Source organism: Vulpes lagopus, chromosome 3 (genome assembly GCF_018345385.1).
Source record: "Vulpes lagopus strain Blue_001 chromosome 3, ASM1834538v1, whole genome shotgun sequence".
Lineage (NCBI taxonomy): Eukaryota > Metazoa > Chordata > Mammalia > Carnivora > Canidae > Vulpes > Vulpes lagopus.
Window position 1 is genome coordinate 103,847,129 of NC_054826.1, and position 15,382 is coordinate 103,862,510.

Sequence of the window (15,382 nt, forward strand, 5' to 3'; positions counted from 1 at the left end):
GGCACGCACATTGGGCAGCAGCACTAAGGTGGGAGGGCTGGTGCCGGGAGGGTTTCCAAGGGCAGAGGAGACCCTGTCAGCAGAGACTTCGTGTGCTTTCTGAAGAGGACTTTCCGACGGCCCCACGTTCCTCTGCAGAAAGCCAGGACCTGCTCTTGCCTGGAGCTCTTGCCATGTTCCCGAGGCTTACCTGGAGGAGCACGTTCTGGTCCATCCCTCCCTCTCCTAGGCTCTGCAGGGAGGTCAGCAGACGGGGAGAGACTTGCTGGGGGTGGAGAACCATAATTTCTCAGCTGGAGATGAGGCCACCTTTGGTTCCACACAAAGCCTCGATCTAGCCCCTGCACCTGGGCTGCCACCGGATCCCTAGGCTCGGGGATCTTTTGCTCAGTGGTATCCAGGGAGGCCCAGGCTGCCCGCAGCTGCAGGTCAGGGAGCGGAAGGGCCTCACCTTGTCTGCCACGGCCTGCCTGGTCCTCACACCATGGGGACAGAGCCCTGCTCCCCAACTGCGGGAAGGCTAGAGTGGAACCGGGCCCAGGTTCACCCACAGTCACCTGCACACACAGCAGAAGGCGCAGGCTGTGGTGTGGACCCAGGCGCGGGGGTCAGCATACTGAAGTCAGGCTGTCTGCCCTCGAGGCCCTTCCCCTCTTCCCGACACAGTTTCACGTGTGGAGCACTTTATAAGGTTGTGGGGGTCAGTTACTACTACACCAGGAAACTGGAATTGTTCACAAATGGCCTACATTCCAAAATATTTTTTATCAATAAACACGAACAATGATTAAACCTGTTTATGAAAATTGAGAAACTTGTGTGTTCTCTGCCTCTTCCCTTCCTGGTGGTCAAAGATCTGGACCAGACTGCCCCGACCCTTGGGGTAAGCCTCTGACCTGTTACACCGGGGTCTCAGACTTGGGCCATGACTTTTCCTGTTTCCCCTCAGTGGAGGGGTGGTGAGCAAGGATGACACATCTTTGAGCCCACGCTGGTCCCCCCAAGAGCCCATGGCACTGCATAGGGCAGTAACTGGCCTTCCAGCTGTCCCCTCTGGCCCACTCTGCCCCAGGTGGGCCTGGCGGCTTCCTGAGGACATGGGTGGGCTGGCTGTGCTGGGGCCCCATGAAGAGTGTGGAAGAGAGAAAAGATCTTTATTTTCATGTCCACCTCCCTCCACTCCACCCCCCGACTGCAGTCCCGCCTTGGGGCTCAGTAAGTGCGTGAAGTGACAGTGTGGTGGTTCTCAGCCAGTCCCCTGCACCGTACTGCGTCTATAGTTTGTCCACCTCACGTAGCGTATAGTCCAGGATGGTGTTGGGACCCTGAAACCTGAAGTACCCATGGAATTTCTTCTTCTGGAGCAGGAGGGGAAACCAGTAGCTGTCATCTGGCCACATGTCAGTGAAGGGGATTTGGTCCAGCTGAAACCACCGAGGGCGCATTTCTGTAGCAGGTGGAAAGGAGAGAGCACTGACGTTCCACCTGGGTTTAGACTACCCATCCCTAAGGAATTACCAGGCAGGTGTGTGAGGAACTGGACAGATGTTTGGGGTCAGTCCCTGTGGCCAGGTCACTGTCACTATGCAGAAGAACAAGGCTGAGAGCTAGGTGCTGGCGCAGTGCCTGCCTCCTGGACCTGGCCACTGGGGTGGGGAGCACAGCCCCCCAGACTCACCATCGCTCTCCACAGGCGTCCCCTGGACGCTGTCTGTGCAGAAGATGTGTACGTCCATCAGCTCAGGCTCACCCACAAACTCAAACATGATCTGGCCCACCTTGTGAAGTGTGTCCACAGTCAGACCACTCTCCTCTCGCAGCTCCCTGTGGGACAAATGGGAGACAGTTACAGCATGGTGCTGGGAGGGTGGCGGAGCACCTGCCTGCTCCCCTCAGCGACTCGGACAAAACTGCCAGTTATCTGGGGACCATTTAAAAACAGATTCCACTCAGAGGTTCTGGCTTAGGGTACACGGGCCAATCCAGTTGTACAGCCTGTGGGCCACAGGGCAGCCCAGGTCTGGCCCAGTTCAGCTACTCAGGGGTCATGGGAAGAACCTCCCACTCTATGCAGCAGCACCTGCTCTTCCCACAGGATGGCCACAGTCCCATGAATGCAGCTCGGGCTGCAGGGGCCCCAACCTGAAGAATCCCTTCCTCACACCTGAGCTCCCGAGAGCACAGGACCAGACTGCAGGTTTCTATGGTCTCTTCCCCAGTGGGAAAGCTTGCTTTCCAGTCTGTTCCACTGAGACACCCTCCCCACCCCACCCCTCCAGCCAGCTTCCCTCCTGTTGATGGCAGGGGGTGGGCGCTTTGGGCGTCTGGCCGTATCATCTCTTCCTGGGGACCCTCTCCCCACCGGAGCACAGGTATGATGCACCACTGGATGGAGCCCGTGACCCCCCGCCCCCTCGTGGCCATCTCCTTCGGGCCTCCCTTCACAAGACGGAAGACACAGCAGGGAGCTGGTGCAATGGCTGCCACCTCAAGGAGCTCGGCTGGTTTCCCACCGGGTGTGGGTTATGGGTTGGTGAAAGCAGCAGACTTGCTGGTCACCAGGCCCCCGTGAGGAGCAGCTTCACACTTGCACCCCAGACCCCTCTAGTCTGCCGCTCAGTTTGCTCCTTCACTGTCCTTCACGGGGCCAGAATTTCCTGGAGGCTCTGTGCTGGCGACTCTAGGGACCCTGGGGATCCCCCAGGCCGTGGCAGCTGTGGAGCTCTATCTGTCCCTCCCTGAGAGAGTCTCACTTCCCTACTGCCCTATATTTCTGTTTCTGGAAGTGTTCTAATTATGCCTGACCGTTTATAGTTGTATGTAAAGAATGGTTTTGTTTTTTTCTTTTTAGCTTTGATCTCCAAGTTATGTTAGGAACACAATGCATAATTGCTTCCTGTGCCTGGAATAAGAAGCCAGGGAAACCACTTTGCTCATAAAACACACACACACACACACACACACACACGTTGAATCTAAGTGGCCTGATCCCAGCAGATGCCTTCCCTAGCTCAGAACCCACCCTGAGCTCCCTGTATGGCCCACAGAGGAGTCCCGTGAGCCGGTGACCACCGCACACCAGGCCTGAGTGGTTTGGAAAGCTAGGATTTCCTCATAGACTGGGTAATTAAAATTAGACTTGACCTAAAAACACGAATGTGTGTTTTCAGTTGGGGGGTGCAGATGGCTCCGCCATTAAGTGTCCTGGCACTCTACAGAGGCTCCCCCCACTCTGGCAGCAGGCTGGCGGGGCTCACTTTAAAAAAACCTTACCTAGTGATTTAATGTTTTGACTAGCTTCGGTTAATCTTCCCCGAATACACAGCAGTGCACGAAATCTCACTAATCTCGCTTCACAGGCTGGGATAATTAGCGGGGATGACAGAAAGTGTCGGGTTGTATGTGTGATGCTCAGCTCCCCAGATGGCAGAGAACAGGATGAGTCATGCATTAAACAGAATGACAGCGGCCAAGTGCCTGGGTGGGTATGGGGGGCCTCCCTGCAGTCCTGGGGCTCTGCTTCAGCCACTCCTCCTGAGGTTCTCTGAGGCCTTGCTGGAGGTGTCAGGTATGCTGGCCAGAGAGATGGGGACTGTCCACCCACCTACAGCTCCAACCTCTGAGACTTCAGGGCCCCAAGTGCCCGTAACCTCCCCCTACAAGCTTCCCATGACCCCCCAGGGAAGACCACTCATGCATATTTGGCCACCCCAAGCCTGCAGGTGAGGCTATATTAATCTAGCTCTTGACCTGTGGCCTGCTTTGCGATCTGTAAGGGTACAAGGGCAGTGCAGTAGATAGAGCATGTGCCAGGCTCCTTGCTGAGGCCACCCTGACGCATGTCAGAAGTCTAGATAGCCATCGTGGTCTGTGGGGCCCTGGGACCCATCTCAGCTTGCTCCTAAGATGGAGTAGAATGTGCCATCTCGCCTCTCCCTTACACTCCACAGAGGCAGGGGCACAATACTCTTCTGCCAGAGGGCGTCCTGACCTGTGGCTCCATCTTCGACACTGCGCTAGTGTTGGCACTAGTATCACAGTGGCCATGGGAAGAGAAGATGGGAGTCCCAGAGAGCTCCTCGGAGCTGACCCCCAGACCGTAGGAGCCGGTGTGCTACTGCGCAGCTCACCAGGTGATGGGACTGAGTCAGGCGGGTGGTGTGTGCCTCTGGGGCTGGACTTCCACCCTTGGCCCCAGGGTAAGGCCCAGCCCTCTGTTCCCAGTGTGGAAACCATTACATTTTTGTCCCCTGGCCACAGGAGGGTGTCCTCTGGGGGAAGCATGCTGCCTGTAGAGGCACGATAGGTCTGTGTGGACACCCAGGCGTTAAAAAGGAGCTCAGGGCTGCCAGGAGCAAGTGCCCTCCAAGGTCTTGCTCCCTGGATGAGGCGTTCACACTGTGAAAAATCATAAGCCTCTGAGGATAATGAACATCTTTATAATACAGCTCAAAGTCTGACAACAATAAAAGGTCACCGATTTTATGACTGTTCTGGGATCTGTGGTGAGGTCAGGACAGAGACGAGTCGTGGGCCAGGAGACTACCCCACTAGTGGCCTCTGTGGTCAAGCAAGTGTTTGGAGGGCAGACCCCAGGGCCCAGCAGGGCATCTGGCAGCTGCGCTGAGCTTCTTCAGAGGCACGTGGGATGCCTCTGAAGGGCCTGTGATTATGACAGAGGGGGCTGCAGGGTGGTGGGAAATACAGTCAGTTCCATAAATGCTATTGAGCCAGACATCTGGACAGATGAATCCTGATGCTGTGCCTGGCATCTTACTCCAAACTCCATTCTAGATGGACTGATGATTTAATGCTCCTGAACATTCCAGAAGAAAACTTAGGGTGATGCCTTCTTAAGCTTAGAATAGGCAAAAATTTCTTTAAAAGGATGTAAAAATGGTGCCTGTAAATAAAAAGCTGTATATTCGAAGTATCACTAACGAAGAGGCAGGCCATGGAAAGGATACTTGCGGGAGACTGGATGAGGCCGAGGGGAAGAATCTGTGAGCCTGGGGACATCTTGGCATAACGCCCAGAGACAGAACAGCAACGAGAATAAGATCACTGCTAGACCTGCTCTCTGTACACGGTCCCCGTGAACCTGGCAGCCAGACTAGATGGGAGCCTCGCAGGGGTGGGGTCGGGGACCTGTTCCCGTGTCTGACACTGAGCAGGGCTCCATAGATCAGTGACCTAATGAACAGTCTCAGGATGACAAAGGCTTGCGGGTAGCTGGCAGAGCAGACCACTGGCGCCCACTGCTCGTGTCCACTTTCCATGCCTCTTCTTCTGCACCCCGTCCCACCCCTGGCACAGCTCACAGGGCCAGATGCCCGAGTCTCAGCAGACTGGGCTCTGCCCAGGCTGTGCCCTCCTGGGGCAGGACCAGTCACACTGTCTGCCACTTGCCAAAACCAGTGATCACACGCGGCAGTGTGGCAGCAGCTCCAGGGTCACAGGTCTACGAGGGAGAGGTGCACACCAGGGATGGCACATCCTTGGCTTTTCACACTGGGTGGGGTGGGGGGGGCTACTGCAGCCCAGTTGTGCACCATGAACTCAACTTGGTGGATTGTGACTAACGATTAGAGAAGAAGGAACACAGAATAGGAAATATATTAGTGTACGCTTTCATGTAGTGAGAGCATTGCTGCCTCAGACAGTAGACATTTCTTATGTGGGTTGTGATTTAAAAAAACCCTGAACTTGAGAACCACTGTAGTGCCTGCAGCCTTCTTCCCTTCCAGAAGCCTCATTAATATGCGTGTGGAGCTCTGTTCTCTTCCCCAGGGAAAGCAGCCTTAATTAGGCCTGCCAACTTTCTTCTGAATAACATCAATAGTGGCGAAGGCTGTGTAGTGCCTTGTGGCATTTACACACACATCCTCATTTTATCCAACACGCCTATGAGGGGAAAGAAGGGCAAAGGGCTTGAAATCAGAGCTGTGTGATTTCAGACAAGTTGCTCGACCTCTCTGGGCTTGGTGTCCTGCCCCTGGGAAGCCAGTAGTGTTGAGGATTAAGGGAGAAAAGGCTCAGACAGAAACGCTTGTCATCGGCTCCCCTGAATAGACCAAGAAACCCAGTGACTGACCAGCCCCTTAGCTAGAAGCCACATGCACAGCCTCCCAAATATTAACACACTGCCTGTGCCCCCAGCACAGCTAGCACACACTTGGCACTCACTGCCTTCCCACACCCTGGACCAGCGGCAGGAGCTGTGCCCGTTATTTCCATCCTGCAGGTGAAGGAACTGAGGCCCCAGGGCTCCATCATGAGTTCCAGTGTATCCCTTCGGGAGCTGGTTGTGCAGTCGGGCCTACCCTTCCCTTACCTTTTGGCCCCGTCCTCGATGGTCTCTCCTTCTTGAACTTTACCCCCGAAGCCATTCCACCGGCCGGCCCCAAAGCCTCGCTTCTTCATGCCCAGGAGAACTCGCTCAGGCTGCAGCACTAGTACCAAGGTATAGAGCCTGGAGGTGCCCATGGTCCCCGGGGGCCCCTTGAGGAAGGCAAGAGGGCTCGGTCAGTTTGACCTGCATGCAGATGGGGTGTGGATGGAGGCCAGGGGCCCGGTGGAATGGGAAGGGGCAGGAAAGGCAGGGAAGGCAATCTCCCAGCCCAGCCACACATGGCTTGCCTCACTGACCAAGTGAGCTTCTGGGCTAGGAGGAGGCTTGGTGCTCCAAATGCTGTGGTGCCAGTACCCAGGCCCCTGGCAGGAGATGCCATAGTACCCTTGCCCCTCCCTGCCCCCCCTCAGCACAGGGCTGTTCCTGCTCCGGTTTCTAGCCTGTACCCAGAAGCAGGAGGGCAGTCCACCCCAGGCACCAACATAACCATGCATTTTAGCCAGTGGTTCTTGGGTCAGGCTTCTGGTCGTGGCCTTTTCATCAGTGGGGTCTTCTGGCTTATTGGGATCTCCCTTCCCCCTCCTGCACCCCAGCAGTAGCAGACCTAGAGTCCCGAGGAGTGCGTAGCTCCTGATGGCAGAGAGCCCACCCAGCATGGCTGGCTCCCTCCCTGTGACAGTTCATAATCTGTTCATTACCATTGCTGCTCCAGAATCTGGCCCTGGAGCCACAAGGGCCCCTCCTGCTCGAATGGGTGTTCAGGGTCCAAAGACAAATTCCAAGGGTGATATCTGGGCTGCTGCTAGAGACATCGTGGAGGACCAGGACCAATTCCCCTGTTCATTCAGCCCTATCACAGCCTGGGGCCCACTAAACACATGTCTTCTATCCTTGGGACCACACTGGAGGAGATGCAGGAGCAGAGATCCTTCTGGGAAGTTCTGGAGTCTGAGAAAAGGGACCTGGTATTGAGGGTAGGTCTCTGGGGTTGAGCCTGGATGCTGCCTACTTTGTCATGATGCTGACAGGTTCCTGCCTGAAGCCCTGGCTTCCTGAGTGAACTGTATAGGCCAAGGGAGGACACTGGGAACGTCAGCTATCATTTAGGAAGTACTCACTGTATGCTCCTCAAAAAGTATTCCATTGAACAGACCTAACAACTCTGTGAGCAAAGACTTGCTGCCTCCATTTTCAGATGAAAAGGCTGAAGCTCAGAGAGGTGGAACAGGGTTGGACCGGACCCAAGATCAAATGGCAGAGCCAGTGTCCCCATTTGGGTCCAATGGCTGTTTGGTTCAGATGGCCTACTGATGCTGGAGCAAGTGGCTGGGGTCCTCAGAGAGCCCACCTAATGTCAGGGGCTGGGAGGCAGCCGTGGGCTGGGTAGCCCTACCTGTTAGGGCCCTACACTCAGGTCCCTTACCAGGGTACTAAGAGACAGTACTCCCTCTCCGAAGAGCATCAGGCCTCTTACACACGCAGGGGCTTGGACATCAAGCCCCCAGGCCGCCAGACCCCGGTGGTCTGGATCCATTATCTCCTCTGACCTCTGTTCACTTGGCACCCCTGTCCCCCTCTCTTCCTGCTCCCGCAGCTCCCCTCCTCTCTCCCCTCCTCCCAGCCTCTCCCCCCCAAGGTCCCCCTGTCCTTGGAACTCCCTTTCCCCCTCCCCCTTCCCAGGTCCCTAGCTCCCCAGGCCCGTCCTCACCCGGCTGGGGCTCAGCGCCCGACTCCCGCCTCCCAGGTCCGCACCACCCGGCTCCGCGCGCGCTTTCGGATCGCGGGCGCCGCTTCCGGGGGCGTGGCCTCGGCCGGAAGCGAGGCCGGCACTTCCGGCGCAGCGACCGGAGGGAGTCGGTCCGCATGGCTCGGTGAGTGGGGCTGCGGGCCTAGAGGCGGACGCGCGGGAGCGCTAGTCGGGACTTACGGGGCGCCTCCTGCAGGCGTGCGGGGGAGGACGGCCCGGGGCGTCCCAGCTTCCCTCCGCGTAACAGGGGCGCGGACGCGGGCTTCCCGGGCGCAGTGCCTAGGGGAAGACTTCCTACACGAAGCCGGTAGTCGGGGCCGCTTCCGAGGAGCGCGGGCGGGCGGAGGGGGCAGGTGAGGGGGCCTGCAGGTGGGGGGGAAGCAGAGAGCGGAGGGGACAGGTGAGGGGGCCTGCAGGTGAGGGGCTGCGGTGAGCGGAGAGGGCAGGTGAGGAGGCCTGCAGGTGGGGGGGTGCAGAGAGCGGAGGGGGCAGGTGAGGGGGCCTGCAGGTGGGGGGGTGCAGAGAGCGGAGGGGACAGGTGAGGGGGCCTGCAGGTGAGGGGCTGCGGAGAGCGGAGGGGGCAGGTGAGGGGGCCTGCAGGTGAGGGGCTGCGGAGAGCGGAGGGGACAGGTGAGGGGGCCTGCAGGTGAGGGGCTGCGGAGAGCGGAGGGGGCAGGTGAGGGGGCCTGCAGGTGGGGGGGTGCAGAGAGCGGAGGGGGCAGGTGAGGGGGCCTGCAGGTGGGGGGGTGCAGAGAGCGGAGGGGACAGGTGAGGGGGCCTGCAGGTGAGGGGCTGCGGAGAGCGGAGGGGGCAGGTGAGGGGGCCTGCAGGTGAGGGGCTGCGGAGAGCGGAGGGGACAGGTGAGGGGGCCTGCAGGTGAGGGGCTGCGGAGAGCGGAGGGGGCAGGTGAGGGGGCCTGCAGGTGGGGGGGGTGCAGAGAGCGGAGGGGACAGGTGAGGGGGCCTGCAGGTGAGGGGCTGCGGAGAGCGGAGGGGACAGGTGAGGAGGCCTGCAGGTGGGGGGGTGCAGAGAGCGGAGGGGACAGGTGAGGGGGCCTGCAGGTGAGGGGCTGCGGTGAGCAGAGAGGGCAGGTGAGGGGGCCTGCAGGTGGGGGGGTGCAGAGAGCGGAGGGGGCAGGTGAGGGGGCCTGCAGGTGGGGGGGTGCAGAGAGCGGAGGGGACAGGTGAGGGGGCCTGCAGGGGGGGGTGCAGAGAGTGGAGGAGACAGGTGAGGGGGCCTGGAGGTGGAGGGCTGCGGAGAGTGGAGGAGACAGTTGAGGGGGCCTGCAGGTGAGGAGATATGGAGAGCAGAGGGAGCAGGCGAAGAGGTGCTGCAGGTGGAGGGGGCACTGCAGGTGAGGGCTGCAGACAGCAGAGGGGGCAGATGAAGGGGTGCTGCAGGTGGAGGTGAAGCTTGCAAAGGGCACTGCAGGCCTGAAGGCCTGGCACCAGGGCTTCCACGATTGGCCAATGTGGCTGGACCCCAGCTGTGGGAGGGTCCTGGAGGTCAGCTGTGCAAATTTGCAGGTCTCCAGTGTGTGTGACTCTGTTTCCACCCCTCCCCCAACCTTGGGAGTTGGTTCTCGTGCCCAGGATTGTTCTGTGCTCCTCCCAGGAGGTCCCTTCAGCTTTTGAAGGCAGTGACTGCAATTACCCTGCCCAGATCTTGCCAACATGCTTTGGTTGTTGAAGGGGCTTTTGCTTGGAGCCGTGGAGATAATGGTAGGTTCTTTCCATCGGAAACATGGATACAGAACTTACTTTGTAGGGTTGTGCTGAGAGTTAGTTAGGGGATATACGGGGTGTGGGTTTCTGGTACTGGATAAGTTGTTAAAAACCTAACTTTGCCAAAGATACTTGGAAATTGTCCTTCATCTGCTCACACAGGTTGAGTTCAGTTGTATGAGGCAATGTGACTGGTAAGGCCCTTGTGTTGGCCTGTGCAGCCATGGAGCTAAGTACAGCAAGGATCTGTCCCTGGGGGGGTTCTCTCGCAGTTCCCTAGAGCCCAAGGAGAAGTTAGTGGGTGAGCAGGAATATTACCTTTGTGAGTATCAATGGTACTATTAACTGGTACTGGAAAAACCTTGGTTGACACAAGCAAAGTGACCATCAGTGATGTTTGAGTCTTACTTCTGAAGGAAACTTTCATAAGCTGAGTGGAAGCAATGCCTGCTGTGCTTGAAAGTCCCCAGGAGAAAGCCCCCAGGCCAGGTGGCTGAAACAACACAAACTTCTGTCTCACTGCCCTCACACAGCAGGGGGCTACAGCCCCAGGCCAACATGTGGGCTGGACTGGTATCTCCTGAGGCCCTTCTCCTTGGCCTGTAGATGGCTGGCTTCTCCCTGTGTCTTCCCCGCCCCCCCTCCTGTGGTTGGTCCTGTGTCCCTGTGTCCTAACTTTCTCTTAGGAAGATACCAGTCATACTGGATTTGGGCCCACCCATATAGCCTCATTTTAAATGAATTACTTCTCTATCTTATATTATTTAAAAAAATTTTTTTTTATTCATTTGAGTGAGACCTTGAGCCAGCACGAGAAGGGGGAGGAACAGGTTGAGGGAAAGGGAGAAGCAGACTCTCTGCTGCACGGGGAGCTTGACAGGGGGCTCGATCCCAAGACCCTGAGATCATGCCCCGAGCTAAAGGCAGATGCTTTACCAACTGAGCCCCTGAATTACCTAATATTACCAGTCCTATTTTGAGATACCTGGGGTTAGGACATTAGCACACGAGTTTGGGGAGGGACTCGGTTCACCCCATTCCACCTGCTTTCTGGCTGGGTAGCCTTGCCAAGTCTCCTCCCCACTCCAGTCTCTGGGCGCTGTCTCTGAAAATACATGGGCTGGACCAGGGAGCCTACTTATGTGTGTGATGCCCGCCAGTATGCTCCTGTTTGCTCTCTCAGGTCTTTGAAGCTGCTACATGCGTCCCTGCAGTGTCAGAGGTTTCACACAGCTGGGAGTTACTACAAGGGTCGGACCGGTGCTGAACACCTGTGGCTGATGCGGCATTTGAAGGACCCATATGTGAAGGCAGCAAAAGTGGAGAGTTATCGGTGCCGAAGTGCCTTCAAGCTCCTGGAGATGGATGAGAGGCACCGGATCCTGCGGCCTGGTCTCCGAGTGTTAGACTGCGGGGCGGCCCCTGGGGCATGGAGCCAGGTGGCTGTGCAGAGGGTTAACGCTGCAGGCACAGGTAGGGCCTCTGACCACCTTGGGTCTGGAGGTGCAAGCCAGCTGCCCTCTACCAGGAGATTCACTTGGTGAGGACACCTCCTTCTGAGTTGCTTGTTTAGTGGTAGGAAGGCTAAAAGTAGGACATTGATGTTTTCAAAATGACAGCCACGGTAGAAAGGCATAGATTTAGAGTACTTAGATTGTACCATGTCCATATGTACGTCAATGTGTTGCCATGTGCCCTTCGAGAATTCTTGCGTAAGTATATATGTGTTTTTTTTTTTTTTTTTTTTTTAAAGATAGTATTCTACATCTACATTCTTCCTGCTGCTTTGGAGCCTTCATAGAGCTGTGTTTTCTTTTTCACTTACTAATATATTGACATCTGTCCATGACAGCAGATCTGTCCCAATCCGAGGTTTCTGGCTCCTGGTCCTTGAAGCTCTGGTCTTCCCAAGGCCCCACTAGGTCTGCTTCCCGGAGCACCCGTGCTGGGGCTCTGGCTTCTCCCCTCTTGTTCAATCTGAGGGACTCAGCTTTTGCCATCTTATATTTTATGATCTTGTCAAAGGTTTTCTATATGAAGATGGTTCCCCCAATTAATCAACAGGGTAACCAGTACCCTCAATTTAGAAACCTATATTGTCCTTTTAAATGCTTGTGCAGAACTCCAGATGGCAGCTGTCCTGTGCTGTACAGCTGGTCTCCTTCTCATGGGCATCAGTGTTGCTCTCAGGTCTATTGCTAGGGTCTGCCACGCTGTGATGAGCATCCCTCCCCCTTCTCTGATGCTATAAAATCTGAGGGTACCACAGTCCCTGGCACTATATGAAATATGCCGATTCACGAGGACCTCTCTCTGACACCTAGAGGGAGGACGCTGTGGCAGTAGTCCTAGTGAAAAATGAGGTTCAAAGGAGCTTGCTGACCTGCTGAAAGCGCAGACTGGGGACTGCTGCTCCCTGGGGGTTCATGACTAAGAATCAGCCTTGTTATTATGGGTGGGATACCTCCAGGAACTCTAGAACAGGCGGAAAAAATGTTTTTAGCTCAACAAATACTGCCTAAGTGAAGGAATTTGTGTCAGAGACTTCAGCTCCTTTTCCTATCACTGAGCCTGTCTGCAGACCTAATGAGTGATTTTAATGCTTCCTGGCATTGTAATTGTTCTTCAGAAGGAGGAAGTGGAAGAAGCAAAGAGTTTGGATAAGATGACTGAGTTTTTTTTCCTCCCAGAAAAAAACATTTGGGCAAACATTTTCCTTCCTACATTTGGGCAAAAATGTACCCAAAGGCATTTGCCTCCAGCGGACCCTGCCTGAGGTTATAATATTTGGGATATTGAAGGAAAAAAAGCCAGTGTATAAAATGAGATGTGGGATATTCTCCTTTCCAGGATGAAAATGCAGTTTTCTCCTTTGAAAAACATGCTCTGCAAAAATGTCTGGACTTCTGATATTTAGTTAGAAGTAGAATACGTGTTACTCCACCATGGAACAGTTTGTTTGCTGAGCAGACTGAACTAGCAGGTCTCTGCAGCCTTGTCCTCCCGCGTGTGTTGGCAGAGCAGGGGCCCTCCTCCATGTGGGGGAGGGACGCAGATAGGGACACCAGGGCCACGAGGGGAGCTGCACATCTGGGGGCAGCTGTCCTGCAGGCAGGAGGGCCTCTTGGAGCCAGGTGAAACCCTGGCTTCTTTATTGCACAGCTGGTGCCACTCAAACCCAGCCAAGGGGGTCAGATTCTACACCTTGTCTTCCACCTGTCTATGTTCCCCATTTCTTGACTTGTTTCTAGCAGTTTCTGTATTGAAAGAAATTGGATGAAGCTGCAGGATGGATTTGTTGATTTAATCCAGAGGTACTTTACGTGCTAGTGTATCAAGGTCAGAGATAAGCCCCCTCTCACAAAGGGCAAGCCTCGGGAAGTGACATGAAGCCAGAGTTGGAGTCTTGAGCCTGCTCCAGGTTGCTTGAGCTCTGAGCCTGGGATTCCTCCCATGAGGAATGAGGACTGTCACTCCTGCCATGTGTTTGTACAGGACAGATATTGCTGGGGAGAGCCCTCTCATCCATAGCTTTGCATGTTTGTTCTTTTCCTATGTCCTGACTTTTTATTTCTGTTTTTCCATTTGTATTTCTCAGGGGATTCAGGGTGTAAATAAATAACATACAAACTGTCTTTTTTAGATCCTGGCACTCCTGTTGGCTTTGTGCTTGGGGTAGATCTTCTTCACATATTCCCCCTGGAAGGAGCAACTTTCCTGTGCCCTGCTGATGTGACTGACCCAGGAACTCTGCAGAGAATCCAGGAACTGCTTCCTGGTGGGAGAGCAGACGTGATTCTGAGTGACATGGCACCCAACGCCACGGGGATCCACAGCTTGGATCATGACAGGCTCATTCGCCTGTGCTTGTCCCTTCTGGACCTGGCTGCAGATGTCCTGCACCCCGGTGGCACGTTCCTCTGCAAAACATGGGCTGGAAGTCAAAGCCTTGCATTACAGAGGAGACTGACAGGACAGTTCCAGAGTACCAGGACCATAAAACCCAGAGCCAGCAGAAAGGAGTCGTCAGAGGTGTACCTCTTGGCCACACAATACCAAAGAGGGATGGGGTGTGCAGAGGCCTGAGATGTTCTGTTTCTCGGCTTGTTCACTCCAGAGTCGTCTGAGCTCTTGCTTGAAGTATGGGTAGGGGTAGGGTGGAGTGGTCTTGATCCAGGATGCAGCAGGCAGGACAAGTGGGGGGCCTTTGTTTTAAGCACAAAGATACAACAGAACCATATTTGCTGGCCATGATGTATGATCAGAAACAGTTTCTAGAACATGATTAGTGAAGAGGACCTCAGGAGAGGTAGGCAGAGAGGCAAAGCTGAGAAGATGGTGGGAAGGAGCCTGTGGCACAAATGGCCTTGGTATAACCTTGCAACTGTCAGGTCTCCACCCTTGCCGCCCCGCCACCGACTGGACCGCAACACCCAGGCTTCTTGTCATTTTGCTCATATGGTGTAGCATATGAAAATCTGAACTTTCAACTTGGAATTCATTTCCACCTCTCTGGTGGATGATGTGGATTAATTCTTTCCTTGAGCAGCAGGAGTCCCTCTCAATTAGGGAAGGCAATTTGATATGAATTATCAGGGGGTTGGTGTACTTTCTATAGTGGCTGGAAACACATTGCTGTAATCTTTGGAGCTCCCAAGACAGGCAGCGGCCAGAGCAAGCAGCCATACAGTGTGTCCATTTATTTCCTTTTACTCTCTTCCAGGAACTCAATGCAGTGTTACAAAACAATGTAGAGTATATGATTTTAAGAGATTTCCATGCTTTTAAATTTGTTTTCATAAAATCCGGTTTCTTCAAAGCCATTTCCTGGAAGTGTGCTCATCCCTCAAGAAGAGTTTATTGATCGTATTGCTGATTAAATTCCAAGGATAGGGCTGGGAGAGAGCCTAGACAGATACCCATAATCTCCACCAGGGCCTGAGGGCTCAGTCCAGTGCTCTGAAGTGGGCAGGAGGCCAGATTTAGCATTTTCTCCTTTTCCTTTTGGTTGTAGTCATTTATGTTGGAGACTCCTCTGTCCTATCCCCAGTGCACCCCCGTCCCCATCCTATTTCAGGCCTCGTGGGACAGTGCTGGCCCTCCAGACCCTGGGTGGGTGGAGCTGTGTAGACCCTCCAGACCCTGGGTGCATGGAGATGTGCAGGCCCTCTAGACTTTGGGTATGTGTGTGAGTGTGTGTATGTGCGTGTGCGTGCAGACCCTCTGGACCCTGGGTGGGGAGAGTTGTGCAGGCCCTCCAGATCCTGGGGGTGGGTATGTGCAGATCCTTCAGACTGTGGGTGGGTGGTGTGTGCAGACCCTCCAAACCCTGGGAGGGTATGGGGGGGATGCAGGCCCTTTAGACCCTGTGTGTGTGTGTGTGTGTGTGTGTGTGTGTGTGTGCACGCACAGACCCTCCAGACCTGGGGTGGGTGGTTGAGGTGAGGAAGGGCCTTCAGACCCTGGGGGGAGGGATATGTGCAGACCCTCCAGGCTGTGGTGGTGTGTGCAGACCCTCCAGACACCCTGGGTGTGTGTGTGTGTGTGTGTGTGTGTGTG

The 15,382-nt window shown here is 55.3% G+C and overlaps 2 protein-coding genes across 2 annotated transcripts; one reads left to right on the top strand and one right to left on the bottom strand.

Annotated features, from left to right (window-relative positions):
* Nucleotides 1–1,138: 1,138 nt before the first annotated feature.
* On the bottom strand, nucleotides 1,139–8,157 carry NUDT1 (nudix hydrolase 1). The gene is made up of 4 exons (XM_041748732.1): nucleotides 8,061–8,157; nucleotides 6,335–6,501; nucleotides 1,679–1,824; nucleotides 1,139–1,447 (listed from the first exon to the last, which is right to left on the bottom strand). The coding sequence occupies exons 2-4, from the start codon at nucleotides 6,484–6,486 to the stop codon at nucleotides 1,275–1,277; spliced, it is 471 nt and encodes a 156-aa protein (XP_041604666.1). The 5' UTR covers nucleotides 6,487–6,501; nucleotides 8,061–8,157; the 3' UTR covers nucleotides 1,139–1,274.
* A 19-nt stretch (nucleotides 8,158–8,176) lies between these two features.
* On the top strand, nucleotides 8,177–14,646 carry MRM2 (mitochondrial rRNA methyltransferase 2). Its single transcript, XM_041748733.1, has 3 exons — nucleotides 8,177–8,223; nucleotides 11,007–11,296; nucleotides 13,467–14,646. Exons 1-3 carry the CDS (start codon nucleotides 8,216–8,218, stop codon nucleotides 13,907–13,909), a joined length of 741 nt encoding a protein of 246 aa, XP_041604667.1. The 5' UTR covers nucleotides 8,177–8,215; the 3' UTR covers nucleotides 13,910–14,646.
* The last annotated feature ends 736 nt before the right edge of the window (nucleotides 14,647–15,382 follow it).